The sequence below is a fragment of the Abramis brama genome, assembly GCF_963993115.1.
Source record: "Abramis brama genome assembly, chromosome: 1".
Lineage (NCBI taxonomy): Eukaryota > Metazoa > Chordata > Actinopteri > Cypriniformes > Leuciscidae > Abramis > Abramis brama.
Genome location: NC_139963.1, coordinates 67209325 through 67225287, shown reverse-complemented (window position 1 = coordinate 67225287; position 15963 = coordinate 67209325). Strand labels below are relative to the sequence as shown.

At 36.5% G+C, this 15963-nt stretch overlaps 2 protein-coding genes across 5 annotated transcripts in view; both read left to right on the top strand.

Annotated features, from left to right (window-relative positions):
- LOC311078910 (uncharacterized protein) overlaps nucleotides 1–15963 on the top strand; it is a 427873-nt gene that overhangs the window by 73974 nt on the left and 337936 nt on the right. The window lies entirely within an intron of this gene.
- Nucleotides 6495–14021, top strand: LOC311078892 (uncharacterized protein). Of its 2 annotated transcripts, XM_084107944.1 has the most exons (4): nucleotides 6495–6528; nucleotides 6717–6801; nucleotides 9085–9154; nucleotides 9243–14021. In XM_084107944.1, exon 4 carries the CDS (start codon nucleotides 9309–9311, stop codon nucleotides 10953–10955), a length of 1647 nt encoding a protein of 548 aa, XP_083964070.1. In that variant the 5' UTR covers nucleotides 6495–6528; nucleotides 6717–6801; nucleotides 9085–9154; nucleotides 9243–9308; the 3' UTR covers nucleotides 10956–14021. The 2 variants fall into 2 exon arrangements, with proteins under 2 accessions (XP_083964070.1, XP_083964069.1); XM_084107943.1 differs by lacking the exons at nucleotides 6495–6528; nucleotides 6717–6801 and having other exon boundaries at nucleotides 7957–9154.

Below are 15963 nucleotides of genomic sequence, written 5' to 3'. Positions count from 1 at the left end.
TTAGTCATTCCAAACAAAGTCTGTTTACAAAATAGCTCTCTACTTTTGATTATCGCCCTAAAATCGCCTATTTTGTGTTTAGTTTCGGTTTCGTTTCATTTCGCTGCATTCATTTCGCCTGATAAATTACTACGAAATAAAGTTCATATTGCAAACTAAACATTAACGGGACCCCAAAACACATCACAGTATTACACTCTGACCTTGTTGCAGTCCAGATTGAAGCTCCTGTCTGTGTTTTGCGTAATGATGATGAAGCCGGAGGAGCTCGACTGAACTCGCTTCACGCGTCGAATCAAAGCACAATAAAACTCTCCACTTCCTCCTCCGGCCTCAAACTTGTGCACCGCAAAACACTCGCAATATATGGGCAAAATAAGCCTTAAAATAACAAAGCAAGACAAAAAAAAAAAAAAAAAGGGTTTTTTTATAAGATATGGAAAATGACTTTATTGTAAATATGGGTTTTATACATATAAGTGTATTTAACCATATTACTGCTTAATTGATAAAAAAGAGAAACACTTGCATTATAAAGTAAAAGAGAACAGAATTGAACTTTTTTTTGTTGTTGTTTTGTGGTTGAATAAGTTAACATATGTTTCAGTTTTAACACACGTAGTGTGTGCGCGCTCAGGGACAACACATGTTGTGTCAAATTTTACACAATAGATGTGTAAGTATAAATTATTAAATTATTCAAGCACAACCCCTAATAGATAATTTTGCTTTCTTTCAGTCGGTCACGATCGACGTCAGGTCGACCATTCAAGCAGATGTAATAATAACCTTAAAATCTTAATGGTTATAGACAGGCCATATAATATATGACTGAAAACTAATAAGTAATATATGATTTATATCCACCTTATTCCTGATGAGTTTACTGCGTTTTGAATTATGGGAGGCACTTCCGGTTTGGGGAACTTCCATTCAAAAATACTGAAATGAATAATTTCAAATCATAAAGTTGCGCTGCACATAAAGCTGATCCTCAGTTTGACTCAATGAGCTATCAGTTTTCTTTCATGTTTTTTTTTTTAAGAATATCATGAGAATAACGAAACACTTGGTATTTTAACGTGACATGATATAACAAGAATATCAATGGCAAGAGCTCTTTTCAGTCGCTGCTTTCTTTTCCTCAAGATTATTTTCTTTTTTCCTTTGTGGTCTGTTCTGCCCATTTAATTTACGATTTACGCCATTAATAATTCACTGGAATGCAGAAAAATCTCTCTTTTTTTCTCCACAAATCCTCACGTCTCTTTCCAGGTTTGTTTTCACAGGCAAATACAGTTTACTATCTGTCAAAATCACTTTGAAATGCTGAAGTAAATTTTTTTAAGGCAACTTATGTTACATAATACAGATTACCACAGTGATATTTAACCGTCCGATGTTGATGCTTTTACACTTTAAATGTCCTTTTAATGTTCAATGGTTGAAGGATGAGTAGTATAATGTAATTGTACACATGTTTAAAATACAAATATGATTGCGTCCATAGAGCTAGTCTTTCACTGATTGTTTACAGCTTAACTGAAGTTACGCACATAATTTATGGGTCATATAGGAATAATGTGGATAGGATTCTTGGTATTTGTCGGAGGCCCCTAATTCCCGGGGGCCTTAAACGGCTGCTTACCTCTCTTATTGGTTAAGTCCACCCCTGCCTGAGAGCCCAATCACCTTTGAGCGTAAACTAACCAATAGAGATTTGTCGCGGTGTTGGGTATAAATACAGAAGCAGACGCACATTTCCTTTGGCTTCAGAGCCGAGCGGTTCGTTTGTTCCTGCTTTCCAGTCTGGATGAAGCCCCATGTGGTTCACACTATTACAGTCACAAGCATAGCGCACGTTCTCTTCCTCACCACTAGAGGGCAACATGTTTGTGTATAAATCATGTTATGGTAAAGGAGTGAATGTATCATGCAAAAGCTGAAGCATTGCCTTGCCTTGTGCTTGTTGAGAAACATTTGTTTTATGCTTAACTTAAAAAAGGACTTGTTTATGTTCTGGAGGATCATCCGTGAGACGGAATATATTAATAAACTCCTTTATACACAAATCTCTTCAACGCATCATCTGATGATCACCTTTATTGTCCATGAACTTTGATATTGAATACAGCAAGCAAATGGATGAAGACTGACCGTTTTCTGGCGGATTTACTGGACATTATGGGACTTTGATGAGGAATTCAGATAATACTTTATTCTCTCTATTATACTTATATGCATCATCCATGGACATTGATTTGTCTTGAACTCTATCTACATTTTTGTTTGTTGTGATTTGGGGTGAATATTGGGGTGAGGGAAGGTTGAACTGAATTGACTTGCTATGTTTTATTTTTTTACTAAATATAAACTACTGAGATTTTGCATTCAATGAAAGTCTTTGGTTTGTGTTTATGCTTTGTTAAATGGACTGTTATTGCAGTAGGTTTCCTTTTTATAAAAAAGTTGTATTAATGCTTTTGGGTTTAGCTCAATCTAAAACGGTTATTACACATATCTCAACGTTCATTTCTCGATCTTCATTTGCTCACAATACCACCTGGTGGTCAAAGAGTGTAAAACAACAGATGCATTACAGATGACCTGATGTGATCTGTGTGATACACTGTATTTTGCACCAGTTAAGGTTTAGAAATAACGTTGAAGAAAACATTTATTTCCACATAGACTAATCTATTTATATGAGTATAATGTGTAGCTTCTGGTGGTATATAATGGTTGTATAACATAAACTGTGTAATTGGCTTGAAATAAATGGGGCTATCAAATGTGTGTAAATCAATCTGTTGGTCATAATAGGCAGAAGTGGCAATATTATTATTCTAAAACTGGAAAGTGCCTGGGTTAAACCATGGGTTTATGTATCTGTCAAAATGTCGTGCCAAGATTTCTGAACCAGTCAGGCCGAAGCAAGGCTTCAAACGTTGTTTGTTGTCTGAAGACAAGAATTCCAAGGCACTCGAATGTTAGTGAAAAAAGTTAAAAAGCCTTTATTTAATTCATGGCTTACTTAAAAAAATGGTGAGAAGTACACCTACGCATTGCGGCTACATGCCTTCATCAGGGTGTGTATAACAAACAGCGTCTCAGTTCATTTAACAGCAGCTAATTAATCAAATTAGAAACACCTGGTCACTCTGTGTAAAGCAGCTCGAAGAGAGAAGTAAAAAAAAACGGAAAAAAAAAACGTATTTCACAAAAGTCATAAAGCGTGAAAATTGTTGTCTGTTTTTGTTTGGAAGATGCTTCTGCCAGTCATTGACCATTTCTGTATATCTTCAACAGGTATTGCATTAATGATAATTGATGAACACCATGAGCTTTGTTTATTTTATTTTTTTAACTGTATTTTAATGTCATTTTTTAATCATTTCCCAAATAGACTAAGAGAGCCTTTATAGAATTGTACAGGGGTTTAACGGGTTCTTTGTGGCAGCGGTGCTTTATAACACCTTAAACCCCAAAGAACCACTGAAGAGACGTTGAACATTTGTTGTGTGTGTACAAGTGTCACGAACTGATCCAAGACACGAAGGTAGAGAATCCAAATGCAGATTTTATTAAGGGGTAATCCAAAGAACAAGCAAGGTCAAACACAGGCAGGCAGTCTGTACAAACAAACACACAAACACACAAAACAGGCAGGGGTCAGAGGCAAAAGAGTAATCCAGGGAACAGGGCAAGAAATCCAAAACCAAGAGACATGAAAACCAGGAGAATGCTCAGAATTGCAGTGTGACACTAAAACAAGACTTCGCAGGGAATGAATGAGTGTACAAGAAAATGAGTGAACTGAGTGAAAATGAGTATTTCAAGAGTGTAAATAGACTGAGACTAACAAGGTAATGAGATACAGGTGACTGCAATCAGTGATGATGAGTCCGGGCAGTGAGTTCTGGGAAATGTAGTTTGAGAGAGTGATAATAGTCTGGTGTGGAGTGCCCTCTGGTGGCTCTCATGGGCACTCCAGCTGGTGACCGTTACAACAAGACCATGGAGCATTAGAGATTTTGATCACAGTATTGTGTAATAAACATTATTTTTATGAAATACATTTTAGTAATGTCTAAGTAATGAATTTGAGTAAAGACTGAAAAACTGTCATCGAATGAATATCTGCTATAGATCGTAACAGTTTTATCATTTCAATTCCTAAAGTAAAAATGTAATTTTACAATACGAGTACATATTAAATAAGTGTAAAATGACACAGTCAGGTCAGTCAATTCATGATGAGTCCTCAGAGATTTAGCTATTAAATCATATAAATTAGATCAACAGGTATGAGATTTATTCCTCACACTTTCCTCTTATCGTCAGCACTGAGCTTTAGCAAACACATTTATACAGGCACTTCAATCATATTGCAACAATCTATCATTAATATTCGTATCACAGATCTTTTTCAGTTCATGATAGAGATTAAGCTGTTTTGATTAGTAATAAACTCTAATATTCATCAAGCATTTTGAGCTTCATCATTTAAGCATATGTTCAGAAACATATTGTTTTGTAGTTCAGATCATGTATGAGGAACTGAATTGTATTTGATGAAGCTCAGATCTTCTGAGGTGTAGATGAGCTCAGATTCTCACTGATGATGGTCACAGAAACTCATTTCTATCTGTGATCTGAATCTGAGAGGAGACACAAGAGTCTCATTCTTTATTTGCTTCATTACACATATTTATCTAAACTCTCAATAGCTTCCTGTTTTGAGTATTTTCTCCATTCATCTGGAATCTCACCACTCCCCTCAAATGTTTTACTGTAGTGTTTTTCCAAATATTTCTGGAATCTGCACACAAACCACTTCCAGTAGTTCAGTTCAGAGAGATCAGGGCTGATGCTCCAGTCTGCATAAACTCCTCCTGCTCTTCGCAAATGACTCTGAATTCAAATCTCCCGCTTGCCCTTCACACAGATCCAAACTTGACGACAGATCTGACCAGCTGACCGTTGTGGGCGGGACTAAGCAACGGGAAAGTAATGGCGGATCATTTGAATCTGCGTCATCGCGCGCGGGTACACACACACACACACACACACACAGTCACACGCACACAAAGCCATGCAAAGTGCAGCAACGCAGATTTGGAAAAATATTCATAAAAGACATAAAATATACATGAAATTAGGGTGGAATAATACAAATGATGGTCAAAATGAGCATCTATTTACAAGACGAGATTAAAAGACTATAATAATTCAATAGGCCAGTCATGAAGTGTCACACATGTAGTACCGTGGGGGAAGTTGTAATTCTCTGATTGGTCAGTTTGAACGTCTCACATTTGGGTTTTAGTCACATGGTCAGGGAAAGGATAAAAGAAGATTGAAACTGTTGCTCTGTCTCTTTTATTCTCTGGCTCTCTTTCTTGGGGCTCTCTCTCTCTCTCTCTCTCTCTCTCTAGTAACATATTACATATATGCTGGGTACAATTAATGGTATAAGTTATTATCATACATCATACATCTATTTTGTAACTATTTTAAGTATAACTATAACCATGTTGTCAATAAACCCTTTCAATTACAAATAATGTGCTAACTAGTTTTGATTTGGTATTGACTTGCTATATAATATAATAGTGCTATCTATTGCAATACAATATCATCACTCTCTATAACAACGCTCTCCCACATATTAATCTATTGTAACTGCGCTTATTTCCGTCGTTGGTATAAGTGGCAGTGGGTGAAATAGACAAGAAATGTGCAGTTTTCTACCATCTTGCTAATAAAGTTTATTTAGTCATACGGCAGTCTTGCAGCCTGAACCACTGCAGGAATCCACCCTTACATTTCCCTTACAAATCGATCTCCTATGTCAATTTGCAAGGCATATTAAAATCTCACAACTTTAAAGAGTTCATACAAACACTGGTTGTCTTTTCTTTACAGATTTTTTAGGATTAGTCCAATTTTCTTTTCGTCCTGTATTTGTGAGGTTTAAATGGATTGCACAAGAATATTATATATATATATATATATATATATATATATATATTTTTTTTTTTTTTTTTTTTACATATGTATATTTATCACATTATACTTCGTATTATACTACCTTTGCATAAAATTACCAAAAAACTAGTTAACGTTGCTTCGCAGATGTTTCTAATACAGCAGCTGTATTGACGGTAAAGTGGACATCATATATCACATCATATATTGTTTATCTTATATAGAGATGAGTTGGCCATGAACCTTACACTAATTATCAAAGGTATGAATCCATACCTGAAATTTATGCAAATACATACCCGAATCTGGCAAGAGTTTACACTCAAAACAGTAAATTAGTGCATGATTACAAAAGAAAACAAACATGTTCACTTTCTGATAGATCACATGATTTCAAGGAACACGGATATTATTTAAATATGTCTATATACACAGACTTTGTTTCCTTGTTTATACTGTACATGTCTATATAAAGACCAGCAGAGAACATTTGTTTTCCATTTGGACTTCAGGAGACTGAGCGACATTAACACTCAGGTTTGTCTTTTTTGCTTTAGACAGTTTTATCAGTTTGTTTAATTAAACTCAAGCATGGTGTAAAATAGCATGGTGTAAGTTATTTTTTATTTCTTTATGTTTTTAACAGTTCATATACCTTATTTTACCATAACTTGATTTTATGTCATGCAAATTGCCTGTTGATTCTTTTAAACATGTGAATACAGCAGAAGAATTCAAGAAAACAAGACGCATCTCTTATAGTTCCAGCAGAAAAACACAGTTTGCTGTTTGGAACACACAGTTTCTCAGGTTTGAATTTTTTCACATTTACATTTTTGTTATTTCATTTTTTCTAAAAAACATTTAATCATTTCTAATTCATGCGTGATGTGGGAATGTTTTTAATTTTTTTGGCTATTCAGAATGTAGCCTGTCTTTTATGATATGTGTGTGTGTGTCTCACGCAGGTTATAGGCAGATTAGTGATTCTAAAATGCTCAATGTGGAAGCGCTGAACGCGCTTTAATGCATTAGACTGTAATGTTGGAGGATACACCTCACCGATGCAGCAAGCAGATTAGCCCAGAAGAGCCCATTTATATAGTGTTGTGTTGTGTTGTGTCGTGTTTGAGAAGCTCATTCAATAAGGATGATTATCAGGGCTAAAGTGGGATAAAGGACAGTTTTCCCCCTGTGGATTGCATTAGCTTCTGGAGTAACATACGGGGAATGCCACGAGAACTGTGAGTGTATATAAAGTACAAATTTGCTTGATTAGAGACAATTGAAAAGATTTGATTGTTTTTTTGCTGAGTTTTGTACTTCATACATTTTTATTGAGAAGCAGCGTTAAGTGCTCAATTGGACTGATCACATGTTTTTAAGTTTTCTGCACGTGTTGTACGTGAGGTAGAAACCATTGCAGAACCGAAGCACCAGAACCGGAAGTGAAGGGGCGGGGCTTAAACAGTCATAGTTGCACTACCCATAGAGAGCCTAAGTCTCTCCCCTTCCGGTGGACCACCATGGGACCTTATTTCGGAAAAATATTGTATTGTCAATGGCGAGAGACAACAAATATTTTGATCTTGTTTGAATTGTGCCCTGAATTACACATATGATGTTTGTCAATTTAAAATATACATTTTAAAGTCAAGAAAGTCGCAGTTTGATGTAAAACTGTTGAGGTATAAGACTGTGAAAATACGTAATTACAAAGACAGACCCAAAAGGCGCACATGTGACGTCATACCTTTGCTCTCAATGAGATCTCAATGAAGTCTTACGGTATAATCGTAACGTTACGCCGTCATGCCTGAGTGTTTTGTACCAGACTGCACACATACGTACATAGTGCGAGACGAGAGATGTAGTTCATTGAGCGATTTTCAGATAAAACTAAATGTTACTCTTCTGTTTTATGACAAACTGCGACTTTCTTGACTTTCATAATTATCTGTTAAATTGACAAACATCATATGTGTAGTTCAGGGCACAGTTCAGACGGAATAAAAAGATAAGTTGTCTCTCGCCATTGACTACCATACATATTTTTTCCGAAATAAGGTCCCATGAGCCGGAAGCGGAGGGGAGGGACTTAGGCTCTCTATACACACATAATTTTCTTTTGTTAAATATAAGCCGTTTCCACATGGATTTTGATCTGATCTATGTCTACAATATTTAACAACAATACTTTTAAATAGTTAATTTTCTGTGCATATATCCATAAGATATCATGATGTACAATGAGGATTTTTTTAATTACCATGTTTATGGATAATATAAACATAGTTCATGTTAGTTCATGATACTTTAACCATGTAATTTTGAAAAATATTAATAAATGTGTAAGTAAAATGTCTCCCTAATTGACTGTATTATGTGATAATATTATTTCCTTATATAGCCTATGTTCATGTTGCTGCCCTGGAAAAATTCACTGCATCCACTGTTCGATTAACGCTGGGTTCTTTGAGAAGCTGAACAAGGTTAACTTTCCCTCACAAGCAAAACACAGTGAAACATTCAGTGAAAAATGAATATAAATGTTTGTCAGGTCACGAAAACACTGGATCCAATTGCGAATAAAAATAAGGTTTATTTAGAAACAGTAAGAGAACAAGACAAGGCAGGTTGGAGTGAAGTCTCAGGTCGTCAGTTAGATCCTCGGCAGCGCAGAGACTGCAGTGGGCTGATAACAATCCTAGAAGACCCAAACCGCTGAAGGAAACAACGGCGAGAAGCAAACCTGGGCAAATCGTCCTGTGCTGAGGCACTGAAGGCAGGATAGTACGATAGAACTGAAACAGGAACAGGAACAGGAACTGGATAGATGAACTGGATAGATGAATTGGATAGATGAACTGGATAGATGAACTGGATAGACAGCAAGACACAGAGAACCAGTAACAACGATCTGACAATGAACATGACAAACACAAGACTACATATAGGATCCATAAACGAGATGCACCTGCCGCTGATCTGATTGCTCGTCATAGGCAATCAGACCAGAACAGTACTGCTTTTGGTCTTAAGTCTAAAGTTGTTCTGCTTTAATACATAATATGTTTGTGTTTGTTTGTGTAGGACAGAAGAACTGAAGTGAAATCAGAGCAGCAGAAGTTTCTGTTTATCTGACAGATTACAGACTGTTGATGTGAGTAAATATTTCCCTGTCTTCTGAATGAAATGAAGTCTTGAAATTGAGGAGAATTTTGAAACAAAGTTATTTTTTTCTTTTCCAGAAGCACACTTTTTTTTTTTATCCCGGCCTTGAAGACCTTGTGTCTTAGCTCTACATCTGTCTTAAGATGCGTGAAAACCAAAGTAATAAATCTTCTGGAAGGGATAAAAATGCTTCCAGGAAAGAGGAAGAAAAGGATGTCCCACTAGATGTCAAAGTTGAGAATGTATCATCATATTTTAAAAAGTTTTCTCAGTTTAAAAAATATGAAAAAGATATTAAAAAGAAATATAAAAAGTATTATGCTGAACCACTGCCTGAATGCTGGCCAGTTAAGTTCATCAACAGAGCTTGGAGAAAAACACAAACAATGCACACATTCTCAGGAAGAAGAAAATGCTGGTCTCTTGCTATATTATTCCAGGTGATGAATATAAGTTGTGGTCATGATGAGAATAAAAGAGAAGCACAGTCTGATGTGAAGAACGAGAGACAGCAGTCTGGAGGAGATCCCAGTGCTAATCCTAATGAACCAGTCCATAATCCCAGTGCTAATCCTAATGAACCAGTTCATAATCCCAGTGCTAATCCTAATGAACCAGTCTACATACGCATCCCATTCTCAGAGATGATTAACGGCAAAGAATGCTATAGATCAGATACAGTTGGAGAGGACAAAGAAAACAAGACCTCAGAAATAGATGCAGAGGACAAAGAAAGCAAGACCTCAGAAACAGATGAAAAGGACAAAGAAAGCAAGGCCTCAGGAACAGTTGCAGTGGACATCATTGGAAGCCCTAAGGATAAAGAATATAAATTAATAGACAAAGTTCCTTCACCTACTCAAATACTCCAAAATCAGTTTTACATTACGTTATATGACAATCAAACCAGGAATGCTGCATGGGTGTATGAGATATTGAACGACAGTACTCTAGCTGATAATAAAGCTGATAAACTTACTCAGCCTAAACTCTTTAAAAAGGATAAATCAGTTCATGAAGAGTTCCAGGCAGCTGATGGAGAGAAACCCTATTCGGGTACGGGATATGATCGAGGTCATCTTGCTGCGGCTGCCAATCACAGATGGTGTCAGCAAGCCCTTGATGACACTTATTGGCTGAGCAACGCTGTACCACAGCAGTATAACTTTAACCGTGGCATCTGGAAAACGTTGGAGGAACTTTGTCGGGAAATAGCTCAGGAAGACGAAGACTGCAACGTCCATGTGTACACTGGACCACTTTACCTATCAAACGATAGAGAGTCAGCGGGTAATAATGATGAAAAGAATGCTAAAAAGAAAAGAAAAATGCCTGTGGTAAACATTGTGGAAGAGAAAGCAAATAATAATTATCCAAATAAAAGCGAAAAGTGTGTGAAATATGAGTTTGTAGGAGGGAAAGCAGTGCCAACTCACTTGTTCAAGGTGATTATTGTGGAGAAGGATGGGAAAGTACTAGAACCAGAATGCTATATGATACCAAATGAATCGCCCAATCCTATCACTGAGGAGGACGTGGACAATAAGAGATTGAAAATACAGAAACCATCGAACATAGATAAATGTCGAATTAAACTGAACAAATACAAAGTGGAAATTAAAGACATCCAGAGAGACTCTGGGCTGATCTTCGAAGAAAGAAAAATGAAAGAGGAAATAACGGACGAAACATATAAAGTGCAATGGACAGCCGAAAAACATGTATTTTGGATAGAAGTCAAAGTCAGCGGCTCATACACTGATCACAGTGATCGTGCTGTATTACACTGAACACAGCGAGTCGAGTTTGATCTTCTCTTACAGGTGTGTGTTTGGATGGACTGATCATCTGTAGACGAAAAGAGGGAACGTATTTGACCATATATGTGCAAGTGTCCTTGAAACTTTTCATTGTTATTATTACTACTTTTTTATAAATGCACAACAAATACAAAATCTCCTCACAAAATTGCACTGGTTGCCAGATGCCGCTCGTATCAAATTCAAGTCACTGACGTTTGCCTACAGAACAACCACTGGTTCTGCTCCCTTTTACTTTAACTCTTTACTTCAGACTTACGTGTCATCCAGGAACTTGCGCTCTACAAGTGAACGACGTCTTGTGGTGCCATCTCAAAGAGGCACAAAATCTCTTTCTCGGACCTTTACCATGACTGTTCCCTGCTGGTGGAATGATCTGCCTAACTCAACCAGAGCTGCTGAGTCCATAGCCACTTTTAAGAAACGGCTGAAGACGCTTGTTTTTCGACAGCACTTGATCCAGTAATACTAACACTTTCTCTACTATTCTATTCTATTCTGTTCTATAAAAAAAAATAATAATAATAATCTGCGTTGGATTAATCTGAGAAGGGTCCTAGCACTTGCATATTGTTGTCCTACTGTTAGTTTAACTGCTTCTATTGTTCTCATTTGTAAGTCGCTTTGGATAAAAGTGTCTGCTAAATGAATAAATGTAAATGTAAATGTGTAAATGTAAATACCACAGAAAAGCAGCGGTCGTGTGTGTTCAACATGCTCCAATATTGTGTAAAAAACATCCCATGTGGAGACATGAAGACATTGTCTTGAGGAAAAGCAAACTGTGCAGTTCTGTAAAGTACATAATACTTTGATGAAGCTAAAATATAACCATTTGTTTTTTTTTAGTTCCTACATAACTCCTATTTTTCCAATTTATAGTTATCATTTTTAGTTTATAATTCTTAAATGTGGAAAAACATAATGAGTTTCCAAATGTGTATCTGAGTGAACAGCATTTAATTAAATATTAATACAACCCCAAATCAGAAAAAGTTGGGACACTGTACAAATTGTGAGTAAAAAAGGAATGGAATAATTTACAAATCTCATAAACTTATATTTTATTCACAATAGAATATAGATAACATATCAAATGTTGAAAGTGAGACATTTTGAAATGTCATGCCAAATATTGGCTCATTTTGGATTTCGTGAGAGCTACACATACCAAAAAAGTTGGGACAGGTAGCAATAAGAGGCCGGAAAAGTTAAATGTACATATAAGGAACAGATGGAGGACCAATTTGCAACTTATTAGGTCAATTGGCAACATGATTGGGTATAAAAAGAGCCTCTCAGAGTGGCAGTGTCTCTCAGAAGTCAAGATGGGCAGAGGATCACCAATTCCCCCAATGCTGCGGCGAAAAATAGTGGAGCAATATCAGAAAGGAGTTTCTCAGAGAAAAATTGCAAAGAGTTTGAAGTTATCATCATCTACAGTGCATAATATCATCCAAAGATTCAGAGAATCTGGAACAATCTCTGTGCGTAAGGGTCAAGGCCGGAAAACCATACTGGATGCCTGTGATCTTCGGGGCCCTTAGACGACACTGCATCACATACAGGAAGGCTACTGTAATGGAAATCACAACATGGGCTCAGGAATACTTCCAGAAAACATTGTCGGTGAACACAATCCACCGTGCCATTCGCCGTTGTCGGCTAAAACTCTATGAGTCAAAAAAGAAGCCATATCTAAACAGGATCCAGAAGCGCAGGCGTTTTCTCTGGGCCAAGGCTCATTTAAAATGGACTGTGGAAAAGTGGAAAACTGTTCTGTGGTCAGACAAATCAAAATTTTAAGTTCTTTTTGGAAAACTGGGACGCCATGTCATCCGGACTAAAGAGGACAAGGACCACCCAAGTTGTTATCAGCGCTCAGTTCAGAAGCCTGCATCTCTGATGGTATGGGGTTGCATGAGTGCGTGTGGCATGGGCAGCTTACACATCTGGAAAGGCACCATCAAAGGTATGCTGAAAGGTATATCCAAGTTCTAGAACAACATATGCTCCCATCCAGATGTCGTCTCTTTCAGGGAAGACCTTGCATTTTCCAACATGACAATGCCAGACCACATACTGCATCAATTACAATATCATGGCTGTGTAGAAGAAGGATCCGGGTACTGAAATGGCCAGCCTGCAGTCCAGATCTTTCACCCATAGAAAACTTTTGGTGCATCATAAAGAGGAAGATGCGGCAAAGAAGACCTAAGACAGTTGAGCAACTAGAAGCCTGTATTAGACAAGAATGGGACAACATTCCTATTCCTAAACTTGAGCAACTTGTCTCCTCAGTCCCCAGACGTTTGCAGACTGTTATAAAAAGAAGAGGGGATGCCACACAGTGGTAAACATGGCCTTGTCACAACTTTTTTGAGATGTGTTGATGCCATGAAATGTAAAATCAACTTATTTTTCCCTTAAAATTATACATATTTCTCAGTTTAAACATTTGATATGTCATCTATGTTGTATTCTGAATAAAATATTGAAATTTGAAACTTCCACATCATTGCATTCTGTTTTTACTCACAATTTCTACAGTGTCCCAACTCTTTCTGATTTGGGGTTGTAGATATTTGCTCATGTTTCTATCGTATCAAGTTCTCTTTTCATCTCTTTTCTTTGAAATGTTTGCTGTAATTCTGTATTTGTTTTGCAAGACAGACAAATAAGGTGGTGATGGAGAAAACCAAATACTGATTTTGTTCTTGTCTATTTTACGTACATTACTTTACAGACATATATATTGTTTTTGATATTATTTTATTCATTGATTAACACCTTATTCTAATACTTTAATATGTGTCATTGTTATATTGTATATTTCATTTTTATCATTATTTCTTTTGTTTAGTTATGATTTCACAATATTGTTAAACACAATCACACCAATAAAGTATTTGACATTGAACTGAATTGAATTGACTTTGACATGAAAATCTTTTCACAATATTCTAATTTTGAATTTGGGGTTTTCATAAGCTGTAAGCCATAATCATCAAAATTATAACAAATAAAGGCTTGAAATATCTCACTTTGCATGTAATGAGTCTATATATTAGTTTCACCTTTTAAGTTGAATTACTGAAATAAAGGAACTTTTGCACGATAATCAAATTTTTTGAGTTTCACCTGAATATCTGTATCAAATATTAAGCCTGTTGTTTATGTGGTGAAGTGTTTGAACCAGTCAATACAGAAAGTGTTCCTTTTTTTAATCCTCTGTCCATCCTGTACACAGTCACATGGTTAAATATTATGTTTTTCCACCATGCAAATGCAGAAACTAAGAAATGACGTGTGATTAGCATTATCACTTTATCATTTAATCAGGGCCAGACTTAACCAATAAGCAAGGTAAGCAGCCACTTAGGGCCCCGGGGAATTAGGGGCCCCCGACAAATACCAAGAAGCCTATATAAATCATATATTACCTATTCGTTTTCTATCATGTATTGTATGGCCTGTCTTTAACCATTAAGATTTTAACATTATTAAATCTGCTCAAATGCAGTGCCCCCCATCATGAATAGTGGAACTTTCCTATCGTACTGCACATGCACGAGCAGTTCGACACACTTCTTGACACTTCCTTTCAATTTCGGTTTTCAATCCGATCATGTGTTTACATGTCCTCTCGAGCGGATTAGGAAAGGAATCAACCACCCCTTTCATTCAGATCGAAATTTCATTCATATCTATTTAAGCTCAATCGCATCGATGTGTGCCGGTGAGTGCAGCCCACGAACATGAACAGAGTTTTAATGAGTGACGATCCTGCTTTCTGGCCGAAACACCTGTCAGATAATGAGTTCTGAGTTTGTGTTTTTTTTCTTGCTTTTATTTGTGAATCAATTTTTATTTTATTTTACATTGAGAAAATACAACAGTTACAGGAACTGACGCATTACAGTTTTTTATGATTGATTACTAAAATTAAACTTTTCCCACAATTAGCAAAACCTTACACTCAAGGAGCAAAACACAAGCCTAGATTTGCACAACTGTAAGCACATTGTCAGCTTCACACTATTTGCAAAACATTGCACACAGTGATTTGCAAAACACTAAACACACTTGTGTACATCAGGCACAGATGTATATCATGATGTCACTTCCTTGCAATTCCAAAGCACTGACTGTCAAATTACCGCACCTATGAGCCAATCTGTTAAACACAGCCATCAGGTGCACAAACACATGATTGCTATATTGTAGACACGCCAATCAGGTTTAAGCACTATAAAAATGCAGCAGGTGGGTTCACCTGCCTTCAACCAAAATGGAAGGAGTCAGAAGAAGAGTGAGGGTGAGAGGAGGAGTACACAGATCGAGTTCACGATCGACGTCAGGTCGACTATTCAAGCAGATGTAATAATAAAATCTTAATGGTTATAGACAGGCCATATAATATATGACAGAAAACTAATAAGTAATATGATTTATATCCACCTTATTCCTGACGAGTTTACTGCGTTTTGTTCCGGTTTGGGGAACTTCCATTCAAAAAGACTGAAACGAATAATTTCAAATCATAAAGTTGCCCTGCAAATAAAGCTGATCCATCAGTTTGACTCAATGAGCTAGATCCGTTTTCTTTCATGTTTTATTTAAGAATATCATGAGAATAACGTAACACTTGGTATTTTAACTGACATGATATAACAAGAATATCAATGGCAAGAGCTCTTTTCAGTCGCTGCTTTCTTTTCCTCAAGATTATTTTCTTTTTTCCTCTGTGGTCTGTTCTGCCCATTTAATTTACGATTTACGCCATTAATAATTCACTGGAATGCACGAAGATTCTCTCTTTTTTTCTCCACAAATCCTCACGTCTCTTTCCAGGTTTGTTTTCACAGGTAAATACAATTTACTATCTGTCAAAATCACTTTGAAATGCTGAAGTAAGACAAGGTAGGGTAACTTATGTTACATAATACAGATTACCACAGTGATAAACCGTCTGATG

Bases quoted from the DNA above. Each gene is read 5' to 3' on its own strand.
- LOC311078892 (XM_084107944.1), top strand. From the start codon at position 9,309: ATGCGTGAAAACCAAAGTAATAAATCTTCTGGAAGGGATAAAAATGCT.